This window comes from Cynocephalus volans, chromosome 2 (genome assembly GCF_027409185.1).
Source record: "Cynocephalus volans isolate mCynVol1 chromosome 2, mCynVol1.pri, whole genome shotgun sequence".
Lineage (NCBI taxonomy): Eukaryota > Metazoa > Chordata > Mammalia > Dermoptera > Cynocephalidae > Cynocephalus > Cynocephalus volans.
In genome coordinates this window covers 189,057,910-189,082,201 of record NC_084461.1, presented here as the reverse complement: position 1 = coordinate 189,082,201, position 24,292 = coordinate 189,057,910, and the positions used below count along the sequence as shown (strand labels likewise).

Genomic DNA, 24,292 nt, shown 5'->3' with positions numbered 1-24,292 from the left:
CTGCTTGCCACTTACTAGCTGCCATTTCTGTTATTTCTTCAAGTTTGTCTTCTCTCTTCTCTTTTGATGCTAAACAAAGAGACAGACTGAGTTCTTTAGCTTTCTCTTAGGAAACACAGATAGAGCCTCCTTATCTGTGACAAGAACTAAGTGTTCTTCCTGCTTATTTCCTTTTCTTGGTTTTATTTACTCAGTTGGGTAACAAAGTGGTACAAGTTGTATGTTGAGCATTCTTTCTTCTTGGTGCCAATTCAGTCAGCCTCAACTGACTTTGATATTTTTCCATCCAACAAAAATATTCATGACTAGTACTTAGCATTACTTTGTTTTGAGTATAATAGAAAAGGATTAATGGATTTTTTTCAATGTCATTTTATTTGCTTTTTGTACATCTAAACTTGAAGACCCAATAAAGAGTTTTCAATCTGGTAAATTTACTACAGATTTTATTTTATTTTATTTTTTTGGCAGTTGACCAGTAGGGGGACCCGAACCCTTGACCTTGGTGTTATCAGCACCACAATCTCCCAAGTGAGCTAACTGGCCAGCTACCACAGATTTTAGATCCATCTTTTTTTTTTTTTTCGTGACCGGCACTCAGCCAGTGAGTGCACTGGTCAGTCCTATATAGGATCCGAACCCGCGGCGGGAGCGTTGCTGCGCTCCCAGCGCAGCACTCTACCAAGTGCGCCACGGGCTCGGCCCTTTAGATCCATCTTTTAGGAGCAACCTGGAGAGGACAGGGTATTCTGAATGATTAAAGTCTTTGGGAAATGGCGATAAGGTAGATTGTTTGGAGTAAAAATACATTATGGATAACCAGACATGAACAAAATTAATAACCTGCCTCAAGTCCTAATTCTAACCAATAAATATTTAGCTCTTTGATCATCTAAGCTTTAGACAGAAGAGTGGAAAAGGATATGAGACAGATCAAAATTTCTCCATTTTCCTCTGCTTTATCAAGATTTTTAATATTTTAATTTTGTTTGAGAACAGCCCAAAAATGTTTGTCTTTTAAGTGATATACTTAGTTATGGTAAACTTGAAAACAGCATATAAGAAGAGAGGGAGGATATAAAATCCAGTTTTTGACTTTTGGCTTCTGTAACATCCGTCTTTGATATTTAATCTGTACCATTGTCTTTTGGTGTCCTACATAGGTGTCCCGTTTGCCGGTACTGTCAAACACCAGAACCAGTAGAAGAAAATAAATGTTTTGAGTGTGGTGTTCAGGAAGTAAGTAATGGATGATAAAAAAGAATAATGAGGGCTGAGCCCGTGGTGTACTCAGGAGAGTGCGGTGCTGGGAGCGCAGCGAAGCTCCCGCCACGGGTTCAGATCCTATATAGGAATGGCCGGTGCACTCACTGGCTGAGTACCGGTCACGAAAAAGACAAAAAAAAAAAAAAAAAAAAAAAAGAATGAACACAGCTCTAATTGTCTAATTGTTTGGGGTTTTCTTCTGCTTCATGTGGCTTAAATTCTTTTAAATTCTTTTTAAGACTGATTTTTTTTTCTTTTTGTCTAGAGTTAGGCAAGATATATGAATATACAAATTATGTTACTCCTAAGCAAAATACTTTATGCTCTTATTCTTTGTTCTTTTAAAGCCTTAGATTTTTATTAATAAATTGTGAATCTTTTTCTTGCTATTTACATAGATCTCCGTAGAAATCAGATTAAGAAAATGACTGACCCATGAAAGCATTGTTGATTGCTGGGTTTTAAACATATATTTATTCAAAACTCCTGTAGAAACAACTCTGTGTCTCATTCTGTGTCAGGCCCCTTCCCACCCCAGATGGGCCAGGTCACGTATTTTGATTTAACTAATAAAGCTCTTACCTCCTTCTTGGCAGAACCTTTGGATTTGTCTGATATGTGGCCACATAGGATGTGGACGATATGTAAGTCGACATGCTTATAAGCACTTTGAGGAAACGCAGCACACATATGCCATGCAGCTCACCAACCATCGAGTCTGGGACTATGCTGGAGGTGAACACCACTCTCAAATTTTCTAATTTGGATTCATTCTGTATGGAAACTTTTCCATCAGAACCTCTTCACTGTCCCTCACAGCTTAAAATGTCATCTTCCTGACAGCTGTTGCAAACTCTCACTGTGCCCCTCAGGGCACTATCTCCGAGGAATATCTCCTTTATAAAGGCCTGAGTCGCACTTTATAAAGAGAGTAATAGGGCTGAGCCCGTGGCGCACTCGGTAGCGTGCTGCGCTAGCAGCGCGGCGACGCTCCCGCCGCCGCGGGTTCAGATCCTATATAAGGATGATCGGTGCACTCCCTGGCTGAGCGCCGGTCACCGGAAAAAAAAAAAAAAAAAAAAAAAAAATAAAGAGAGTAATACTTCCACTGTTGCCTTCTCACTGTCTTTAAAATTCAAATGATTCAACCCATTTTTAAAGAAATATTGCAAGGCATTTAATTTAGATTTACAAAAACAAAAATTTTGTCAGAGTTAAAAGCCTATGGAGACCCTTTTCATTCTGAAGAAACACACTTTGGTTGACACATTTTTTTTTCTTTAGATAATTATGTCCATCGACTCGTTGCAAGTAAAACAGATGGAAAAATAGTACAGTATGAATGTGAGGGTGATACTTGCCAGGAAGAGAAAATAGATGCCTTACAGTTAGAGGTAAGATATTTTATTCATTATCACTCAATACCTATTTCTACTGGGTTTTTGTTTTGTTTTTTTTTACTATTCTAACTGAAAGCTTGTTTGGGGTTTTAATTTTGTCATTTACCCTTCATGTAACCTTTTTTTTAAAGTTCTATCATTGCTGTGAAGGATTATTAAAATACTATTATTCTGTCTGTTCGTCTTCGAAAGTCTAAGTTTCACTCTGTCCTATTGTTTTTAATGTGGTGTTCCTGTTTGTCTCAAGTTCAGTATTAAGGTTGTCTTACATAGCTACAGTAAAACTAGAAGTTAAGAATGTTGGCATCATGGTAGCAGTTGGAAACTGAGCAGACTTGGTCTGAATGAGGAAAACTTAATAGCATCTTTCCATGTCCCAGAAGCTTTTTATTGGCTGGCAGTTTATGAATTAGAGGCTCATATATTCAAATGTGTCCTCAAAGTATATTTTATGAATAAAGCCATTGCTGGGTATTAATGTACTTGAAGAAACAACAAAATTAGCACAATCTGATTTTTCTCCATAGCAGTAAAATCTACTGTAAAGTTGATGTGGTATAAATTAGTTAAGGGTTTGGATCCCTGTATTGGCCAGCTGTTCCCCCCCCCCCCCCCAAAAAAAAAATTGATGTACTATAAATCTTATTTTAATGAAGGGGGAGTTTAACATGAGTTCTGTTTTATATAAATTTCAAAAAGATTGTTTTAAAAACAAATATCTTATCCTTGGGAGGAAATGGACATTTGAAAAGTTGCTCATCTCCAGACTCTTAAAGATCTGATAGATTCAGTAAAGTGGCGTAAAATAAGGCTAATGTTTTTACCATTAATAAATGATTGTATTGGTTTGAAAAAGATTAAACCCTTTACATTAAGTGTTTAGAATAAGTAACTCTTCCACATTAACTAAGTATGTACATGCATTTTATTTATTCAAGAAATATTTATTGAGGGCCACTATCTGTCAGCCACCATTCCTGATGCTGCAAATGCAGTATTGAACAACTTCTTCCCCTTGTGGAGCATACATTCTAGTGACACATTCTCCTAATTAACCTTTCTTTCTAGCCTACAAACATATTTAGATCTCTTCTAGTCTTCTAGAATGGTCTTTCCAAAATGGAAATGTAATCCTGCCAGTTCTTGGACTTAGATTCTCCTTTGCCCACATTTCTCAGTATAATACCCCAAAGCCTTCCATAGGCCCCCTCTCTCTGTACCCTGCAGCCCAGCCTCATTGGTGTTACTCGTTCATCTCTGAAGAGATCCTAAACGTCCACAACTCTGTCTTGGTTCAGTAGTTCTCTGGAATCAGATCTTGGTCTTAATCTGTCTTCTCCTGACTGTCAAGAGCCCTTTCAAATCTCTCTTCTCAGATGTCCTACCAGATCCTACTGTCTATATGCATCTGTCCCTTCTCTGTAGTTACACAGGACCGTTCATTCATTCATGCAGTGATGCAGCAAACATTTCTTGACATCCAGCATGTGTCGGGCACTGGATATAAAGAGATAAAGATATAATCTTCCCTCTCCAAGAGTTCACAGTCTAGTCAGGGAGACAGGCAGGTAAACCAGTGATTAAGTGCTAGTATCATAAGTGCTATTAATAATAGGCACAGCACCAAAGGAGTTGAGAAGGGGGCATTTAACTCAAGGGCTGGGAGGGACAGGACAGCTTCCTAGAGATTGGTAGATGGATGGGTTGGTTTGAGTTATACATAGATTTAAAACCACTGTGGCTCTTTTTTTTTTTTTTGGCAGCTGGCTGGTATGGGGATCTGAACCCTTGACATTGGTGTTACAACACTGTGCTCTAACCAACTGAGCTAACCAGCCAGCCCCTGTGGTTCTTCTTAAAGTCAGCTTGACCAGAGTAAGTTTTTTTAAATGTACATTTTTCCTGGGCTGGTCAGTTAGCTCACTTGGTTAGAGGGTAATACTGATAACGCCAAAGTCAAGGGTTCAGATCCCCATACCAACCAGCTCCGCTCCCCCAAAAGATAAATTAAAAATGTACATTTTTCCACTTCTCCCAACTAGATTGTAAGCCCCAGGAAGACAGAAGTGTAATTGTCATTTCTGTGTCCCCTGGCCCCGTGCTTGTTGAGTAGAGTAGAACCAAGGTTAAATATACATTCTTTTTTTTTTTTGGTGGCTGGCTGGTGCAGGGATCCAAACCCTTGACCTTGGTGTTATCAGCACCACACTCTAAACAAGTGAGCTAACCAGCCAGTCCTAAAGGTCAGGTTTTACACAAGAACTTAATGACACCTTCACACAGTTTGATTCTTACATATTGATGTTATTATCTGTTCTTTCTGTATCTATAGGTAAAATCTTAAGGGGTAAAATGTTATGTGTCAACATTGGGGGTCTTGAAAACCTATGCCCTGCTCAGAAGAGCAGTATGAAAAGAATCTCTTATGAGATTTAGGATATCTATTCTTTTGCTCATCTTAGAACACAGACCTATTTTGAAATTATGTTAAATGAAATATCAGTGAAAAATAAAGTTTACTATAAGTTATTAGAATTTAAAAAGGTCAGGTTTTAATTGGATTTCGGAGATGGACAACAGTGACTTACATTTTTGTTTTTATGCTCTATGTTTCTAGTATTCATATTTACTGACAAGCCAGTTGGAATCTCAGCGAATCTACTGGGAAAACAAGATAGTTCGGATAGAGAAGGACACAGCAGAGGAAGTAAGTCTCTGGTTTGGTGACTGCTGAAATGCCATGTGGCAGGGCAGTCTGAGGGTGGAGTGGGGGAAGACACAGTACAGGGAAAAAGGAATCTTAGAATCTTCCTTTGTTAGTCTGAAAACAGGTAGAAAACTGTTTTGCCTCTAAAAAGAAACCTTGGATTTAAAGGCTTGAATGTTTTGGTATTTGGGGATCTTAGGGGTGTGTGTGTGTGTGTGTGTGTGTGTGTGTGGGGTGTGTGTGTGTGTGTGTGTGTGTGTGTGTGTGTGTGTGTGTGTGTGTGTGTGTGTGTGTGTGTGTGTGTGTGTTAACATCAATCAGGTTTTCTAGGGCCTTGTACAAGTCCATTAAAAAAATAGAAGTGTGTACATGAGGGTTTGTAATTTGAGTCAGCCAGTCGGTTTGTCAACAGCTGCTTTTGGGAGCTGAGTGTGGACTTCTGAAGCAACAAGATGGTGCTGAGCCCTTCCAAATTGAAGGAAATAAAATAGGGCAGAGATGTTGGAGCTTCAGGATGTTGGAACTTCAGTGGTCATCCTTGTGCTTTACTGTCTACGGCAGTAGTTTTCAAATTTTAACAAAATAATCCTTTAAAGAAGATGCTATTCACTGCTGCCATATTTAAAAGAGTGAAGTGCTGTGATTTTGGTGGAAATCCGGATAGAGGGCCCAGAGCTCTACCTGCTTGGTTTTCCCCTTGTCTCCAACATGTACAAGGAACCCTGAAGGTTCCAAAGAAGGTAGCTTGAAAACCAGTGAGCACCTGAGGGTTTCTGTATAATTAGGGTTCTAGGAACTGTTCTTTGGATCTAGGGACAGTGTGTATAATTCGGTGATTCCCTTAGTGTTAAATAAAGACTTTTAAAGTTTCTAAATGATTGCTTTAGTAACTTTGGTGAGGTGGGGCCTGCAGAGCCAGGCCTGGGGCCCACCTCTGGTGGCTAGGATTATCCTGGAGCTTAGCATGCAGGCCCCAAGCTCTCACTTTATGCCAGGCCCATGGGCCCCAGCTTCTGGGTATGCCTATAAATGGAGGAAATCAGTTTTTGTTTTTAACTAATGCTTAACCCCTTAACCCCAGCTTTAAAATGATCTTTAATTAAAAGGTATTGATGAAATTCTCACAAGAACTTTCCAAGCAATGGAAGTGCCTTTCCAGAGGCACTGGAGGTCACTTGACTTAGTAGTTCTGAAAAGGGCTTGATTGGAGTACATGTGGGGAAGGATGTGCCTCCCAAAGCACTCAGTGGAGGCAGAGTATGGGTTGCTGCCACTTGGTGTCAGGTTATGGACTGTTGGGGAGGTGCATTGGCAGCTCTGCTGCAGCCTCACTAATGGGTTTTTCTACAGGATCTATCAGCGTGACCAACTGAACTGCTTCGTGCAGACCCTTGAGAGCTAAGCTCAGGATTCTCTCTGCCCTTTAAGATTCTTTTGGATTAACTGCATTACCTGAGATGTGCCAATGAAAAGCAAGTCAAGTGGCAGGGATATGAAAAACTGTGAAACTTGTGTTTACTTTTAAGATGGAGGCAAGGGCAGCTGTAAATAAAAAGCTGGAAGTGCTTGAAAGGATGCTTTGGTTTTCTAATAACAAATGTCATTTATCTATAAGTTAATGGATGATGCAAGCCTTTCGTCCTTCCACTGTTCTCCTTTAACCAATCCTCTGTCCATTGGCACCCCCAGCAATAGAACACATGCAGGGAGAAACTGTCACCTGACTGAGATTGTTTGTGGGCCTAATAGAAATTTCATGTGGAGGAAGGGAGGGTATCAAGGTTGAAGAAATTCATTGTGAACTTCAAATGTAAATACCATTTTTCCCCCAGTGCCTTAGGTACTACAAGTATTATAGCATGTGAGCGGAATCTGTTCTAGAAAATGAAGCTCATATGCATTTGAAGGTTCTTAGTTTTCATGGGGCCGTGTATGAAGAACCCCTAGTGGGCAGTCAATATAGGTGAATTCCCCTTAAAGATACCTCTTTTCTCTTTGGACCTCTAGCTCCATTTAAACCAGTATTTTTCCAGCTGTGGATTGTGCAGTTAGTTTGGTGGACCACAGCTGGCATTGTTTTGGGTTTTTTTTTGACCGGTAAGGGGATCACAACCCTCGGCATGGTGTGGTCCGCACTGCACTCAGCCAGTGAGTGCACCGGCCATCCCTATATAGGATCCAAACCCACGGCCTCGGCGCTCCCAGCGAGTGAGCCACAGGGCCGGCCTGGCATTGTTAATAGATTGAATAGGGTAGATGTAAAATATTATTGTATCACATTTAATACTGTCTTGTGAAACTCGTTTTAGTTGTGTATGTGTGTACTGGGTATTTCTTACTGTGGGTTAAAGGTCAGAATTTTTTTTTTTTCTTTTTAAAGATGACGGGTAAGGGGATCTTAACCCTTGACCTGATGTTGTCAGCACCACCCTCAGCCAGTGAGCAAACCGGCCATCCCTATATGGGATCCGAACCCGTGGCCTTGGTGTTATCAGCACTACACTCTCCCGAGTGAGCCATCGGCCAGCCCTCAGAAATGTTTTTTTTTTTTTTTTTTTTTTTGTCTTTTTCGTGACCGGTACTCAGCCAGTGAGTGCACCGGCCAGTCCTATATAGGATCCGAACCCGTGGCGGGAGCGTCGCTGCGCTCCCAGCGCCGCACTCTCCCGAGTGCGCCACAGGCTCGGCCCCCTCAGAAATGTTTTAAAAAGCACTTGTAACATTTACCTATAGCAACATTAAAAACCTTTTTAGGGTTACTTCATATTTTTCATCTTGATTTAAATGTGTTTACTGACCAAAACTTATACAGTTTGGTTCCTTTTGGTAGTAATTTCTGTCCTTCCCAACTTCCTTAAACTGGCATAAGTCAGTTTAGGAGAAAATGTCAAAAGGCTCTACTGATCTCTTATTTTAAAACAGTACTGAAGAGAAAATTAATACAACATTAGAATTAGAGCAATTTTAAAGCTCTTTTTTCTTTTTATGACATAGAAGACCTTTCAGGAATCTCCCTCTCATGTTCTTTCAACTTAATGAAGTTCTCTAAAAGTTAATCTCTACAAAAAAATTATTTTTTAAAAAGGCTATGCTATCAGAGACCTGCTAGGCAGGCTGTATGGAAAACGTGTGAAAAGAAAGGTTAAAGGTGATGACCCTGGGCTGGCTCAGTTAGCTCAGTTGGTTAGAGCATGGTGTTATAACACCAAGGTCAGGGGTTCAGATCCCCATACTGGTCAGCCATGAAAAAAAAAAATACAATGACCCTTTGTCTGGCTTGAGAGATGTTGCCATGCATTGCAAGCAGGATCTCTGCTGAGTGTTTAGATCTAGCCTGCAGGTCACTTTTCCTTTGCTATAGAGCTTTGGCCTCCAGTGGAGTATAGTGAGAGATTCAGAACTTGGCTTTGGACCCCATCTTAAGGCCCAGTCCTGGATCCACCACATTCTAGCTGGGCATATTGCCTCACTTTTCTCTAAGCCTCAGTTTCTATCAAAAGTTTAGGCCATAAGATTTAAATTCTTACTTTCAGTTCCTATTATGATTGCCTTATGATCCACCCAGCCTTCCCAGTGTCCTTAGACCAGCAGAGCTGAGGCAATTCCCAAGTTTGTAGCTCTTAACACTGGAGTCAATCCAATGTCTACCTAGTTAGATTCCAACATACTCTTGACTAGGATTGCTGCCATCTGAATATAATACACCAGAATTTTAAAATTCTCCTAAGTTTTGAAGACTATGTAATATGAATTAGTTATAGATATATATCCTTTATAAATAAACGAAAAAAAACTAGACTGTTTATATTTCATATGGTTTCATGGTACGTGAGAAAATTAATAGTGAGTTTGGGAGGGGAAAAAAACCCAAATAAATAGAATCGGCTAGTTTCTTAGATTACCAGTGGATAATAACTTCCAGAATGTAATCTCAGGAGGGAAAAAACAATGGTCAGTTAAGAATGGGAGGCTCTGGTCTGGCCTCTAACAAACCATCTCCTGCTCTGGTGCCTGAAGCTCTCTCTTTATTTTCTAGCAGTTTCACTTAACATTCAGCAGCTCCTGATCCCTTGTTCATCCTGGTATAGAGAAATAATAATAAAAAAAAAAAAGGATTCGTGAAAATGTTTATTCCTGTTACAGAAATTCTTTCAATGATTATCTCACCTTTTCTAAGTTTGGTTTGTCAAAGTTGTAAACAGATAATTGAAGGGAAAATTATGACAGCCACAAAGACCACACAATTTTGCCCTTGTGAAATGAGTCTGATCTCTATTTGCTCTTTCAGATAAACAACATGAAGACCAAATTTAAAGAAACAATTGAGAAATGTGATAATCTGGAGCACAGACTAAATGATCTCCTAAAAGAAAAGCAGTCTGTGGAAAGAAAGTAGGTATTATCGGTCTCTTCTTTAAATTAACTATTTTATTGCAAAAGGCTTTATAAACAGATAATTTCCTTCATTGCTGTGTAAACACACTCATTTTCAAGTGTGTGCATCACCAGGTTTTCAGGGGTCTCTCTATATATATGGAGCAAACTTACTGTGACTTCTTGCTTATTATTTAAAAATGTGGTATTTCATGCCAGATGGATGCTATGTGGAATGCAGTACTTTCTCCTGATATCTGTGTGCTTGCAGTGTGTACCAATATCTTCCATGTTTGCAAGTAGAAGGCAATTTCCTTGTGTCCAGAGCTGCAGCTTTTCTGAGCCATCATGGCTGAGAACTGGCAGTTAGGAAAGAGACTGTGTCCGAGCTGGAGATGTCATATGCTGTGGCCTTGGGCAGGAACTAAAAGCCAAAGATGTTGAATATGGAGCAAAAAACTCAGGAACAGCATAGCAAGAACATACTCTACTACTGTTATTTGGTAGGATAGTTGCTACTGATTGGAATTACCTCTCTGGTTTACGAAAACTCATACTCAGAAAAACAATTGGATTTTTACCTTCATACAAATGGATAAAAAATAGGGCTGGCCCGTGGCTCACTCGGGAGAGAGTGGTGCTGATAACACCAAGGCCCCGGGTTCGGATCCCATATAGGGATGGCCGGTTGCTCACTGGGTGAGCGTGGTGCTGACAACACCAAGTCAAGGGTTAAGATCCCCTTACCGGTCATCTTAAAAAAAAAAAAACAAAAAAAAAAACAAATGGATAAAAAATAGATTTAAGGGAGATAATTCCTCCTTAGAAAGTTTTGTGTGTTCCTTTTTTCTTTAATAAATCTTTTATTTTGGAACAAATTTAGATTTACAGAAAGATTGCAAAGTGCAAAAGAGTTCCCATATACTCTTTGCCCATCCCACCTCCCTTATTTTTTGGCTGCTGGCCAATATGGAGATCCAAATTCCCCTACTATTAAGTTGTTTTTTTTTTTTATAGTTTTTAAAATTATGCTTATATATGTATATCACAAAATTTGCCATTTTAACCATTTTTAAGCATACAATTCAGTGGCATTAAGTACATTCACAATGATGTATAACCATCACCACTATCTGTTTCCAAAATTTTTCATCACTCTGAACAGATACTCTGTCACCAAAAGTTTTTTTTTAACTGTTGTAAAAACAACACTACAACATTAATAGAAATCAAAACTTAAAATTCTCGTGCATTTTTAGCACCCTGACAAATTGAACTGTGTTAAAGAATTACAAATTAAAACTGGAATCTTCACCCCCTAAATCCTGCTATCTAGGGCTGCCCAGTTAGCTCAGTTAGTTAGAGTGCAGCCTTACAACACCAAGGTCACGGCTTCAGATCCTGGTACTGGCCAGCCACCAAAAAAATCTTACTTCTAGAGGTAACTTATTAACTGTACCAGTGAATATTTATTCCTTCTGATCTTTAGCACTACCTACATAAATTTCTCACGCACATAATATTTTTTTCCACAAAAATAGAATAGTAGGTATTTCTCTTTGGTAAAATATTCTGTTCTGGAGATTTTTTCATACTGGCACATCTAGGTATGTCCTGGGCTTTGTAACAGCTACATGGTATTCCACTGTATGGACGTACCATAATAATTTTAACTTGTAATCTATTGATAGACATTTAAGTGGTCTCAGGTCTTAACACTACTATAAACATCGTAATGAGCATCTTTCTCCATGTGTCTTTTTGCACAATCCTTAGTATATCTGTTCTATAGGATAAATTCCTAGAAATAGAACAGCTGTGTCAAAGAGCATGTGATACTTGATTTTTATGGGTTTTGCCAAATTGACTTCCAGGGAGTTTGTACCAATTCATGCTCCAGTGCCATTGTATAGGAATGCATCTTTTCCCATGTCTGAGCTCTTTGGCATCCTGATACATAAAAATGCTATCTCAAATGGTGTTTTAATTTGTAATTCTTTATTTATAAGTAAGATTGGGTATCAAGAATAGGGTGCTCCCAATTCTTAAAAACTCTTTGGTTAGAATAAGCACCTTTTTATCTTCTCCAGCAAATGCAGTGAGGTCAGAGCATTTGACTCTCTAAGAATGTCACTTTTCCTTATAACTTCCTTATCACAGCTGTCATCTCTAAGGCACCTGTTTAACCACTGACTGCAAAACAGAGAAGTAGTAGTTTTACCATGAGTCACAGAATCATTTCTGCTATTGAGAAATTTCTGATGCTTAAAAAAAGTGTCTTGAAGGTACATTTGGGTTAACTAGAGCAAAATTCTTGCTTTGTGTAGCTGATTGCAATGGTAGCAAACCAGTCTCCCTCACCATGGGAGGGAGGAATCTGCCTAAATGGATTCTGAGGTCATGGCTCCTCTGTTCCATCCCACAGAAGAAGGGACTGTGTCAGCAGATGAAAAATGTGCTTTTGTCTTCCTTTGTTTTGCAAAAGGTGCACTCAGCTAAACACAAAAGTGGCCAAACTCACCACCGAGCTCAAAGAGGAGCAGGAAATGAACAAGTGTTTGCGAGCCAACCAAGTCCTCCTGCAGAACAAGCTGAAAGAGGAGGAGAGGGTCTTGAAGGAGACCTGCGACCAAAAAGATCTGCAGATCACTGAGATCCAGGAGCAGCTACGCGATGTCATGTTCTACCTGGAAGCGCAGCAGAAGATCAACCACTTGCCTGCCGAGACCCGGCAGGAAATCCAGGAGGGACAGATCAACATCCCCATGGCCTCGGCCTCAAGCCCTCCCTCTTCAGGGAGTAGTGGGAAGCTGCCCTCCAGGAAGGGCCGCAGCAAGAGGGGCAAGTGACCTTCAAAGAAACAGACCTCTCTGAGACTGTTTTCCTGGCACTGCAAGGGTGTGCCAGGACCTTCAGCTAAATGTGAGGGTGGGCCCTAATAAGTACAAGTGAGGATCAAGCCGTAGTCGTTTGGCTCTTTCATTTGCTAGTGTGTGGTGTAATGAATTTAGAGGGTGCTGATTTGGAGAGCTGATGGAAATGGGCAGTATTCTAAAAGGTTATAGTTCGCTAACCTCAGACATTCTAATGACCATTTTGCCTTCCTGCTTGGTAGATGCCCCAACTCTGCTGTTCATTTCTCCATTGTATTTATTGAGTTGGTGTATTTGATATTCAGTTCTGTGGTAGGTTTAAGATATCAAGGTTTTGGGTTTTTTTGTAGCCACAGGTAACATTACCTAGCACTAGAGCAAGCACCTAACCTCCCTGAAGTCATAGCAGCTGCTTTAAAGAAAGGTTCCCGTTGGCTACTGAGGAGTTGTGAAATTCCTTAGTATTAGTCTCATATCATTGTCATCCCTCCCTTTCTCTGAGGAGTTGGATTGTTTGAATGTTATATGAAAAGAAGTTGGGTTGTAAACCAGGCACTAGCTTGTCACCAGCAGCCATCTCTTCTTGCTCTAGGGCTAGCCAGGAAAAACAAACAACCCAGAGCATACCGAGTAGGCCCAGTGTAGGAAAAATGGTGGCAGTTCCAGTTTGTTTATTTTCAGTGACTCCACACGTCATTATGAACCTCAAATAAGGCTTAATGGCTGCTCCAAGACTCCAATCTCAGAGTGGATTTCCTAGCTTCTAGCAAGAATAAGCAGGGAGATTTATCATCTATGAGAAATGCAGAGTGAGGCCTCTGACTAACTAATTGTGTATTTTGCTGGGATCAGTATTTTCTGAATGTTTAACAAAAGATTGGGCTGCACGTTCAGGTTGCAGCTAGAGGAAGCTTGGGCAGATTTTCAATTACGCTTTCAAGATATAACCAAAGGCTGTTTCTAAACCCTAAAATTAGAATTTCAACAGAGCCCCCTTTAAAACAGTAGTAATGCTTGTTGTGGGCCTGTAGAGGGCTGTGTACTTTCTCTAGAACCGTAAACGTCAAAACAATTTGTAACATGCAGTTATTGAGCAAAATTAAAGTAAGTTGGAATTTAGCTTCGGCAAGAGGTAGCTGGATAGGGCTGAGCCCGTGGCGCACTCGGTACCGTGCTGCGCTAGCAGCGCGGCGACGCTCCCGCCGCAGGTTCGGATCCTATATAAGGATGACCGGTGCACTCCCTGGCTGAGCGCCGGTCACGAAAAAAAAAAAAAAAGAGGTAGCTGGATAAGTTAATAAGACTACTGTCAAATGATGGGTTTTGTTTTCTGCTTTATAATTAGCCAAAGGTTTCAAGTTATTACATTTTGGAATTTTTAGCCTGTGATCAGGCCTTATCCCCTTTGACCTAAATGTCTTACATGTTACTTGTTTACACATCTATGGTATCATTAATCACCATCCATTTTTATGGGATGTGCTAAAGCCTTTCCCAAAAAACCTTACCTGTAACTTTGCGAAATGAATGTACTCAGACATTCTTAATTTTTACTTAGGGCAGACCAACTCTGTAAGTCCTTCTTGGACTTCTATATACAGATATCTTAAAGCAAGAGTGGGAATGTAAAGCATAACCTAATTCTCTTTCCTATAGAGATTCTATTTTATTTAAAATCTATTTTTACACTAGTTAGAATCCTGCTGTTTTGGCCAAGTACTTGTCTTGCATGTCTGACGTTGCAGAAGCTGGGGTGGATCAGAGCATACTAATGAAGAGAATTAGAAGTAGTTTACAAAGCTTGCTTGCTCCTCACTTCCCAATGGTCTTCCATCAAGCAGCCCTACCACCAGCTGGGAAGACAGAGATTATCAGCACAGGTAGGATAAATACTCTGAAAGGCTGTGCCCAGAGGAATGAGCAAATGGGCAAATGTTGCCAAACTACTTGAAGGTTTAAAAAAAGTTTCAGGAAAAAAAATCTTACCAAAATATGTAAAGAAAATGTTTTTAGAAAACAGTCAAAGAGTCATGTTTGAATTTAACAAATTTACATAAGGTAGAAGCTGTTAGTGTTTTCTTCAGGATGGAAATGACATCACTTAATATACGCATACTACCTTGAACAATGAAATTGCATTAAAACAGCCAAACTTTGAACTTATTCTGCCCCGTGTGAATTTGTCTCAGTGACATTTGCTTGGGAGCATGTACCTAGTCTAAGAAAATGTCGCAGCATAAAAATCACCCCCTCGACAATGTAGCGAGCAGCTAGATTATTCATCTTTTAGCCCCTTTCCTCCAGTTTCCCAAACTAATGAAAAGTAGTCGAGGCAGATACAGACTAGGGGAAATTATCTGAATTTGGAGGTAGGGTAACTCAAGCACACGACTCTTTTGCAAACTAAAAGAAATCAATTTATTTACCTTTTCCAGGCCCTACACCAAGCTGAGACTGGTTTTTTGTTTTTGGAAACTGTCACAAATGTGACTTGTTAGGATACATTGGGTAATAAAAAGCACTGAAGCACTACCCTTTCCCTGCTTGCACAGCAAACTTGTCCTCATCAGAAGGGCTGAGACACTGACTTCAACAGCCAGCCAGTAAGGTGTGTAGAATTTGGCAAATCAGAAATGAACAACTTTCTGTCATCATTTGAAAGCCTCTCTTCTACTGCAGGCAGGATACACAAGCTACAAATATCCATAAAATTTGGCTACTGTGCATGATGCCACGATGCTTGTATTGGTGGCATATATTGGTTCATGTGAAGTCCATGGGCTTACCTAAAAGAGGAAAAAGTCACTCTTAACATTTGAGTAAAGCTATTTTGTTTTCTCCAGCATAAAGCTGAATTAACTGCTGCACAGCGATTCTGTGGCATCGCTTCTCTTGGCAGCAGAAGGGAAATTGAGTCTCTTAAGAACCAGCTCCTGCTCCTTAATGATGCTGGGGGATATCTAAACAACCCAAAGACCCACCTTAAGTTTAGAAAGCCACAGCTGTTCTTTGGCAGGCATCTGCTGCTGGCTAGTCCTTTTCATTGTTGCCAGTGAAAATTCTTGAATATCTGTGTAGTGGCTACACCAACAAATGTAGAAAGTTCTGTGTGTGTGTCCGTGTGTGTGTGTGTCCGTGTGTCCGTGGCTCACTTGGGAGAGTGTTGTGCTGATAACACCAAGTCAAGGGTTTGGATCCCTATATAGAGATGGCCGGTTAGCTCACTTTGGGAGAGTGTGGTGCTGACAACACCAAGTCAAGGGTTAAGATCCCCTTACCGGTCATCTTTAAAAAAAAAAAAAGTTTAGTAACAGTCGAGTGAAGTGGTAAGAGGAAGAAAAACCTTTCCCTTCAGGAACCCCAAGTTATACCCTTGAATTAAGGCCTGTCTCCTTCCCCTGTGCTATGTGAAGTTGATTTTTTTCCCCCAAATGCTGTTCTGTGGTCTGCCTGGAGCAAACAAACATTCTTTGCATTTGTGCATTAGGGGACTTCAGGGAAGTTATATAAGGCTTCTTTTATTTTGTTGGGGGAGTCATGGCCTCTTTATCCTGATTAATGTCATAGTCAAACTGTTTATACCCTCTTCATTTTTTAATGATAACCCATCCTTACCTTGTATCCCTGAAACTCACACGCTACCCCGGGAATGCTCACAGACACTTAAAACCATAGGTTCTATCAGACATTAATTGAAAGCTGTACTTCCAAAAGCCAAAACTATTTCAAAATCATTGTAGCTAGTATATTTTACAACAACATTGAGTAGTCTCCCTCACTGTAATTCTGGAAGCTTAAGAGAACATGAAAGGTTCTTAATCTGGATTTTGCATTCTTGCTGCATTAAGGGAAGAGATGAACAATCTGTTATTTTATACAAAATGATTGCAGTCTTTGACGCCTAAATTGAATTGCTTCAGGTCAAACATTTCTCACTGGAATCATCTGGAAAATGTAGTTTTGGTACTTGGCACGGAGCTGAGCTGGTGCAGATAACATTTGTTACTCCAAGGCTAATTACCAAGCTCACTAAGTGAACTAAAGCAGCTTTGTTTCTTTTCAGACATTGTTCTAAATCCCCTGACCCAAGATTCCTTTCAGATCCAGCCTGAGATTGCCTTGAAATAAATGCAGGGAGGTTTGTCCAAAAGGGGAAGTCAAAGAGTGAAATCACCAGCAAGGTCCTAGAACATGAAGGTTTATAATACTCAGGATAAATGTACCCTAGTACAATGATACTGATGGTGCATTTCTCTTCAAAAAGTAAAAGGAGGGGCCGAGCCCGTGGCGCACTCGGGAGAGTGCGGCGCTGGTAGCGCAGCGACCCTCCTGCCGCGGGTTCGGATCCTATATAGGAATGGCCAGTGCGCTCACTGGCTGAGTGCCGGTCACGAAAAAGACAAAAAAAAAAAAAGTAAAAGTAGGGGCCGGCCCATGCCTCACTTGGAGAGCGTGGTGCGGACAACACCAAGTCAAGGGTTGGGATTCAATCCCTTATAAGTCATCTTTTAAAAACATTGAAAAGGTAAAAGTAAATCTAAAAAACAGTTCTGACCTGGTCTCCGAGATGTCTTTTGCCTCGAAGCAGCAGTAGGTCCTAGACCAAATCTCCCCATTTAAAAAGGAAGAGCCCACTGAGACGCCTCCAGTTGCATCAATTCCTGATTCTAAATTCTCAATCCCTGGGTTATGGCCCATTAGGCAAAAAGTTGAGACTTTCCCTAGAGGACTAGGAGAAGTGAAGTCCCATGTAAAAGAATGAGCTGTTTCCACAACTTGAGAAACTTGTCTGTATTACTTTACATCATTAGCATAATGCCTAGCACCACAAGACTTTAGTGCTAACTGAAAAGAAATAACACAAACTGCTGGGGCAAAAGAACAGATCACAGAGAAAGACTCAGAAATAAAGAGTAAATGGAAAATTTTAGGAGGAATAAGAGTTGCTCTCTTGGAAACACTCCAACAGAGAGCAACCAAATTATGACTTATCACACACAACCAGAAGGTCTTCCTGCAGCATTTTTTAGGAATTATCTTTTGTGAAAGACTCAGCCTTAGCCGTACCCACTCATATTCCAATCGATTAGTTTATGCTCACATGGAAGCTATGAGCCTAGAACGGTTTGTGAAGGACAGCAATAGAAGAGCCATGTCACACTCCCCAACCTCCCCACCCCACCTGTCCTTGGGGAAGAAAAATTGAAATCCTCTTTTCAAAAAGCATGCCTCAGGAAAACAGCTTCTTTGCATTTGTTTCCTTGCTGTGGAGAATCAACAGTAACTGGCTTTGATCCCAAATGCAGCCAACTGCAGGACGCTGAGGATTGTGCAGCCAGGAAGAACGTGAAGGGCTCCTCCGCCCACCCTCACCCCAGCACATTCGACTTCAATTATGTGGGAACATGCCTGGGCCGAGGGCTGCTGCCAGAATTACCCTGGCCCAGATGGAGGAGGCCCCGTGCTATGGCCCAGAATCTTTCCTAAAAGTCCACACAGGATCTCTCAGTTGCTGCCAATTCTGCACTTTCTCCTTGGCGAGATTCCTGGCTGTTTGGCCAGAGTAAGGCTAAGGCTCGCTATTGTCCCTTTCTTCCTCTATGTGCTGGGTTCTCTTCTCCCTTCAGCCTTTCTGCCGCTCGCAGTTGTAATTAAGAATGTTCCACTGCTTTCAGAAGCAGAATCCTGAAAAAGATAAGCCACGCCAACCCCCTCCTCTCATTTTTGTGAGCTCTTTTATGGCCCACAGGAGAAGGCTGCCTTTTTGGTGAACTCTCAAAAAACAGTTTTCTTTCTACCTTCTGAGATAATGTTCTTGCAGAAAGGGAGGTAATTGATGTGAAAGAACCCTGATTGGATTACTGTTAGCTTGTGTAAACCTGAGTGGACTAGGAAAACCCTAGAAGAACATCCCTATGAGAGATTTCTTTTCCAGGACTGGTTACACCAGTTAGGCAATCCAGAGGGGCAGATTTTTTTTAACCAAATAAAATCTGTCTTATTTGGTAAAACCCAGAGCCAAGAGGGGCACCCTTGCACATGCCGAGAAGTAGAAGTAGAAGTCCTGTCCTGCTGGGGTTTTGGGGAGTTTTTTTGTTTGTTTTTTGCAGCTGGCCAGTATGGGGATCCAAACCGTTGACCTTGGTGCTATAACAGCACGCACTCTAGCTCTCAACCAACTGAGCGAACAGGCCAGTCGCCGTCCTGCTGTTTTGACACACTTGATTCCAAGGCTAGCTGGCATTTGTTTGAATTCCTGCTTAATGATCTACAGTGACTGTGCTGAGTGCTTTGTAGGTATTTCATTCAGTCCTCAACACAACCCTGTCAGGACGGTACAGTTATCCCATTTTACACATCAGTAAATCAAGGCTCACTGGAGACAGGATGGGACTGGCTGGAATTGGCTGAGGGAGGTCATAGAGCTGATAAGTGATAAAGGCAATGCTCAATCTCTGTATCAGCCACAAAAAATAATTACATTATATAATGTTGAATATACTAATTATCCTGATTTGATCATCCCATATTGCACACAGCTATTGATATTCAACTCTGTAACCCACATATATGTACAATCAACTGTTACAATAAAAAAAGAAAAAAAAACCTCTATCATCTGACCCCAAAATCTGGACTCGTCACTCTACTCCACTCTACTACCTCCCCTAAACTTAGGGTCCTATACACTCATCCTCTGCAAGTCTTCCCCTCTTCTTGTGGAGCTCTCTTAACTTCTCCCTCTCTTGTCTCTCACATCAGTGGGGTCTGAGCCAGAGCTGAAAAGAGGAAGGAAGAAGAAAACAACCCTAGTGCTTTCTCCCACTATACCCAAGGGCTGACTTTGAGAAATCTCTTCATTTCAATGTCCTGTCCTGGCCCTTTCACCCTGGGAGGCTTGGGGCCCAGTCCACAGCAACCATTTAAGCTGACATCTCAATTCTTTTATACAGAGCTTCGTGGAAGCCGAGGTGCTTCCTCAGCTGGAAAAGTTGCTTCTAGAACAAAACTATCCAGACTCTAAGGAGTTCCCTCTTTGAGAATGTAGGCTCAGTTACTGCCTCCAGAGGCACAGTCTAAAGGACCTAAATAGGCTAACTGGCAAGTATAGATTCTGGAGGGATCAGCTTATATTGCAGCTTCAGTTTATTATAGAATAAATAGGAGAGAGAGACCGTCTAGAACAAAATTCTTATAAACTCCTGGGGGATGTTATAAAGCAGTATTAATTTGGCGACGTAAATTGGTGTTGTGTCTGTGCAAATGTGTTCCAAGAGCTTTTTCTTTTTTTTTTAATATTATAACAAGGCAAATTTAACTTATGATATGATTCAATACATATTTTTGTGTTATGTAATTCATATATTTCCATTTATCTTATTTATAATTACATATTCTTTTTTTGTGGCTGGCTGGTAAAGGGATCGAACGAACCCCACCCTGGACCTTGGTAACCTGGAACTTGGTGTTATCAGCACCACTCTCCAACCAACTGAGCTAACTGGCCAGCCCCACAATTATATATTCTAAATGCTATTAGACAACAACAAGCACACACAAAAAAAGATGGGGGAAAAAAGAGGCAAAGAAAAAAGAAAAAAAACAATACAAATAGAAAATTCTATTGTTTGTATGTTTTTTATTTTTTAATGAGATTTTATGTTAATGAGATTAACATAAAATAGAATGCAGAACTCAAGTGTTTAGTTTGATGAGGTTTTTCTTTTTTCTTTTTTCTTTTTTTTATTCCATAGGCCTCTGTTTGATATAGCTGGATGAGTTCTGACAATTGAATATACCTGTGTAATCACCACCCAAATCAAGATGTAGAACACTTCCATCTCCTCTCCACAAATATGATGTTTTATTTTTGCTTTATGTGTGTGTGTGGCTGGCTGGTACACAATGTTTTATTTTTGAAAAAGAAAAATATATAGAAGAAAATTAAAAGCATGCTTATCTCAACAGAGGAAGTTATTAACACTTTAGAATGTGTTTCATCTAGTATTTTCTATGCATAGTCTTTTTACATGGTTTATTTGTTCTTTCAACAGTTTCTTGAGGGCCTACTAAGTGCCAGACACTGGCTAGGTTCTGGGGATACAGCATGGAATGCAACAGTTCAGGCACTGCCATCCTGACAACAAACAAAATTATATAAAATTTCAGATAATGGTAAGTGCTAGGAAGAAAGAAAACAGTTTAAAGCGATGGGAGGGAATGCTGTATTAGATTAGATACAGAAGTCTTCCATGGTAGATTGTGTGCAAAAAAAATGTCCCATTATTCCCTTGCAATGTGACTTTGCACCTTCTCCCATTAAAGATGGACACTATTTCTACACCCTCTTGAATCTGGGCTGGTCTTGTAACTTGCTTTGGACAACAGAATGTGGCCAAAGTGACACTGATAGTTTTGAGCCTTCAGGCCTTTCAAGATTCTGCTGTGTCTCAAACCCCTGCCAAGCTGCTATGAAAACAAGCCCAGGCTAGCCTGGTAGAGGATGAGAGACCACATGGATGATTCAAGCCAATCCAGTCCAGTTGTCCCAGCTGAGGTCTTAAAAAGTGCCCAGCCAAGATTGGCATACCTGCCCCCTGACCCACAGCAGACCACAGAGGCACCAGGAAGCCCAGCCAAGACGAGAAGAAACACCCCACTGAGTTCGGCCCAAATTGCCAACCCACAGAATTGTGAACTAAACAAATGAAGTTTGGGGCTGGTTTGTTATGCTGCAGACACTAACTGAAACAGCCTCTCTGTGGCAGGGACATTTGAGCAGACGGCATGAAAGATGTGAAGAAGTGAGTCATGTGAAAATCTGGAGGAAGAGTGCTTCAGTCAGAAGGAAAGCAAGGACAAAGACCCTGAGAAGTTAGTCTGTAGATCAAACTGCTTCCTGTTTTTTTCACCTTGTACTATGTCACAAACATTTCCCCATGGCATTAAAAATTACTTCTAAGCATCTTTTTTTTCTTTTTTCTTTTTTTTTTTGGTGGCTGGCCAGTAAATGGATCCAAACCCTTGACCTTGGTGTTATAACACCATACTCTGACCAACTGAGCTCACCAGCCAGCCCCAAGCATCCTTTCTGTTAGTTGCATAATGCTTTTTCCACATGGACATATCAATTTACTTAGCCTTTTACAATAGGGATGGCAAACTTCCTCTTTTTTCATTTTTTCCCTGTCTTTGTTAAGGAAAGGTCAGAATCTCTCAAGAATTGGAAGTTTGATTTAAGACAAATCTTTCAAAGCAGAGGATTGATTAGGATTGAGTAAGATCATTTCACAGTCCAGGGTTAGTAGGAATGGCAAGGCTTGTTTGATTGTTTACAACTTGATAAATTATGGTTTTTTCTATTTTTTTATTGTGGTAAAGTATATATCACATAAAATTTACCATTTTAAACTTTTTCAGGTATACAGTTCAGTAACATTAAGTACATTCACATTGTGCAAACATCCCTACCATCCATCTCCAGAACTTTGCCATCATCTCATGTGGGAGCTTAGTACCCATTCAACAATAACTCCCCATTCTCCTCTCCCCCCAGCAGCAAACTTTTTGTTAAAGGTTGCTATGGTCTGAATGTTTGTGTCCCCCACCCCTATTCGTATGTTGAAACCTAATCACCAAAGTCATGTTATTAGAAGGTGAGAACTTTGGGAGGTGATTAGGTTATGGGGACTCTGCCCTCATGAATAGGATTAGTGCACTTATACAAGAGACCTCCGAGAGCCACCTTGCCTCTTCCACCATGTGAAGACACAGCTAGAAGTTATCATCTGAGAACTAGAAAGCAGGCCCTCACCAGATACTGAATCTGCCAGTACCTTGACCTTGGACTTCCCAGCCTCCAGTACTGTGAGAAATAAATTTCTGTTGTTTATAAGCTACCCAGTTTATGCTATTTTATTATAGCAGCCCAAGCAGACTAAGACAAACGTAGGTCCAGAGAGTAAATATTTTAGGCTTTGTGGGCCATATGGTCTTTGTCACAACTGTTCAGCTCTGCCACTGTAGCACAAAAGCAGCCATGGACAATACTGCATGAACATGGGCATGGCTGTGTTCCAATAAAACTTTATTTACATAAATAGGCTGCCAGCAAGCAGGCTGTAGTTTTCAAATCCCTGTTTTAAAGCAATATATTTCAAGGTTTCTTACAAGTTACTTCTTCTGCTTTAGATTCCCTTTTTATTTGTCCTGCTTTACTGTGGTTCAGCCTTGCCCTATTGCCCACTGAAAAAAGTTCACTTGCTGTTCTTCTGGAATTCCTCAATAATAGGGAGGGATTTCCCTGAACCTAAAACCAGCCAGTCTCCCATGAAGGGTGAGCTGAAAAGCATTCATTACAATATTTTTGTATCATGCTGTAAATGGTAGATAAAATTCGAAAGAATAAGGAAATGTATGAATCTGCAATAGCAAGGTCAATAGAATCTTTCTAGCAAAAGTTATCATAGGAACCTGGCATTAACAGTCAACCCACAATCTGAACAGATTTTCCCACTCTGAGAGGTTTCAACAGGTTACTTTTGGCCATGGTACTCTTTGCTCTGGTGACTGGTTGTGAGTCATCAGGTTAGATCCAGGAGGAAAAGAAAAAAGCCCTTGTGGGATTTTATTTGACATTACAGATTTTCTATTCACGTAGTCACATGTAGGTGGACTCTGATGCACATTAAGGTGTCATTTCTAAGGAACCAATATTCCAAAGCTAAGTGAATGAAGATGTTCCCGGGGTAGAACTGGAAGTGACTCTGAAGGTCACCTTGCCTATTGCTGTCATCTTACAGACAAAGAAGTCAATCTCCCTGAGAGTCTCCCTCTTATCTCTTGTCCCCTTGGCTATGTTCCAGTGTCACCCAGCCTCTTTCATTTCCTTGAAGTGAAGACATCATCCTTCCTAAACTCTGGTTGTACTGGATTGAATCATGTCCCCCATAAAATTCTTATCCTTCCTGGAACCTCAGAATGTGACCTTATATGGAATTAGGGTCATTGCAGATGAAATTAGTTAGGTTTAGGTCATATTGCAATAGGGTGCGCCCTTAATCCCTTATGATTGGTGTCCTTATAAGAAAGGAATACAGACAGACACGGGGAGAACACTGTGTGATGACAGAGGCAGAACTGGGAGTGACACATCCATAAGCCAAGGACAACAAGGATCGCTGGCAACACAAGAAGCTAAGAAAAAGACATGAGACAGATTCTCCCCTAGAACCTTCAGAGAGAGCACGGCCCTGCCAACCCCTTGATTTGGACTTCTAGCTCCCAGAACTGTGTGAGAATAAACTTCTGATGTTTTAAGCCATCCAATTCTCAGTACTTTATTACAGCAGCCCCTGGAAACTAACATACTGGTCTTTAAGTTTCTGTTCCTTCTGACAGCTACTCTCTTCCTTGGGCCAGCTCCTATTCATCCACTAAAACTTAATTTATTTATTATTTTTTTGGTGGCTGGCCAGTACAGGGATCCAAATCCCTGACTTTATATATATATATATATATAAATTTTAATTGTTATTTGGTTTTTGTAGTCTTTATTTATTTATTTTCTGGCAGCCTGCCGGTACAGGGATCCAAACCCTTGACCTTAGTGTTATGAACACTGTGCTCTAACCAATTGAACTAACAAACCATCCCCTTCTAAACCTTACTTT

General features: G+C 40.6%; 1 protein-coding gene across 5 annotated transcripts in view; it reads left to right on the top strand.

Moving 5' to 3' along the window:
* The window catches only part of BRAP (BRCA1 associated protein), a 30,954-nt gene extending 16,171 nt beyond the window's left edge, over nucleotides 1-14,783 (top strand). For all 5 annotated transcript variants that reach the window (XM_063087113.1, XM_063087112.1, XM_063087115.1 and 2 more), the window contains 6 exons: nucleotides 1,164-1,239; nucleotides 1,863-2,001; nucleotides 2,551-2,660; nucleotides 5,284-5,373; nucleotides 9,662-9,765; nucleotides 12,233-14,783. In XM_063087113.1, coding sequence (XP_062943183.1) covers nucleotides 1,164-1,239; nucleotides 1,863-2,001; nucleotides 2,551-2,660; nucleotides 5,284-5,373; nucleotides 9,662-9,765; nucleotides 12,233-12,596 — 883 coding nt within the window. In that variant the 3' untranslated portion in view covers nucleotides 12,597-14,783. The remainder of the gene's footprint in view (nucleotides 1-1,163; nucleotides 1,240-1,862; nucleotides 2,002-2,550; nucleotides 2,661-5,283; nucleotides 5,374-9,661; nucleotides 9,766-12,232) is intronic.
* The last annotated feature ends 9,509 nt before the right edge of the window (nucleotides 14,784-24,292 follow it).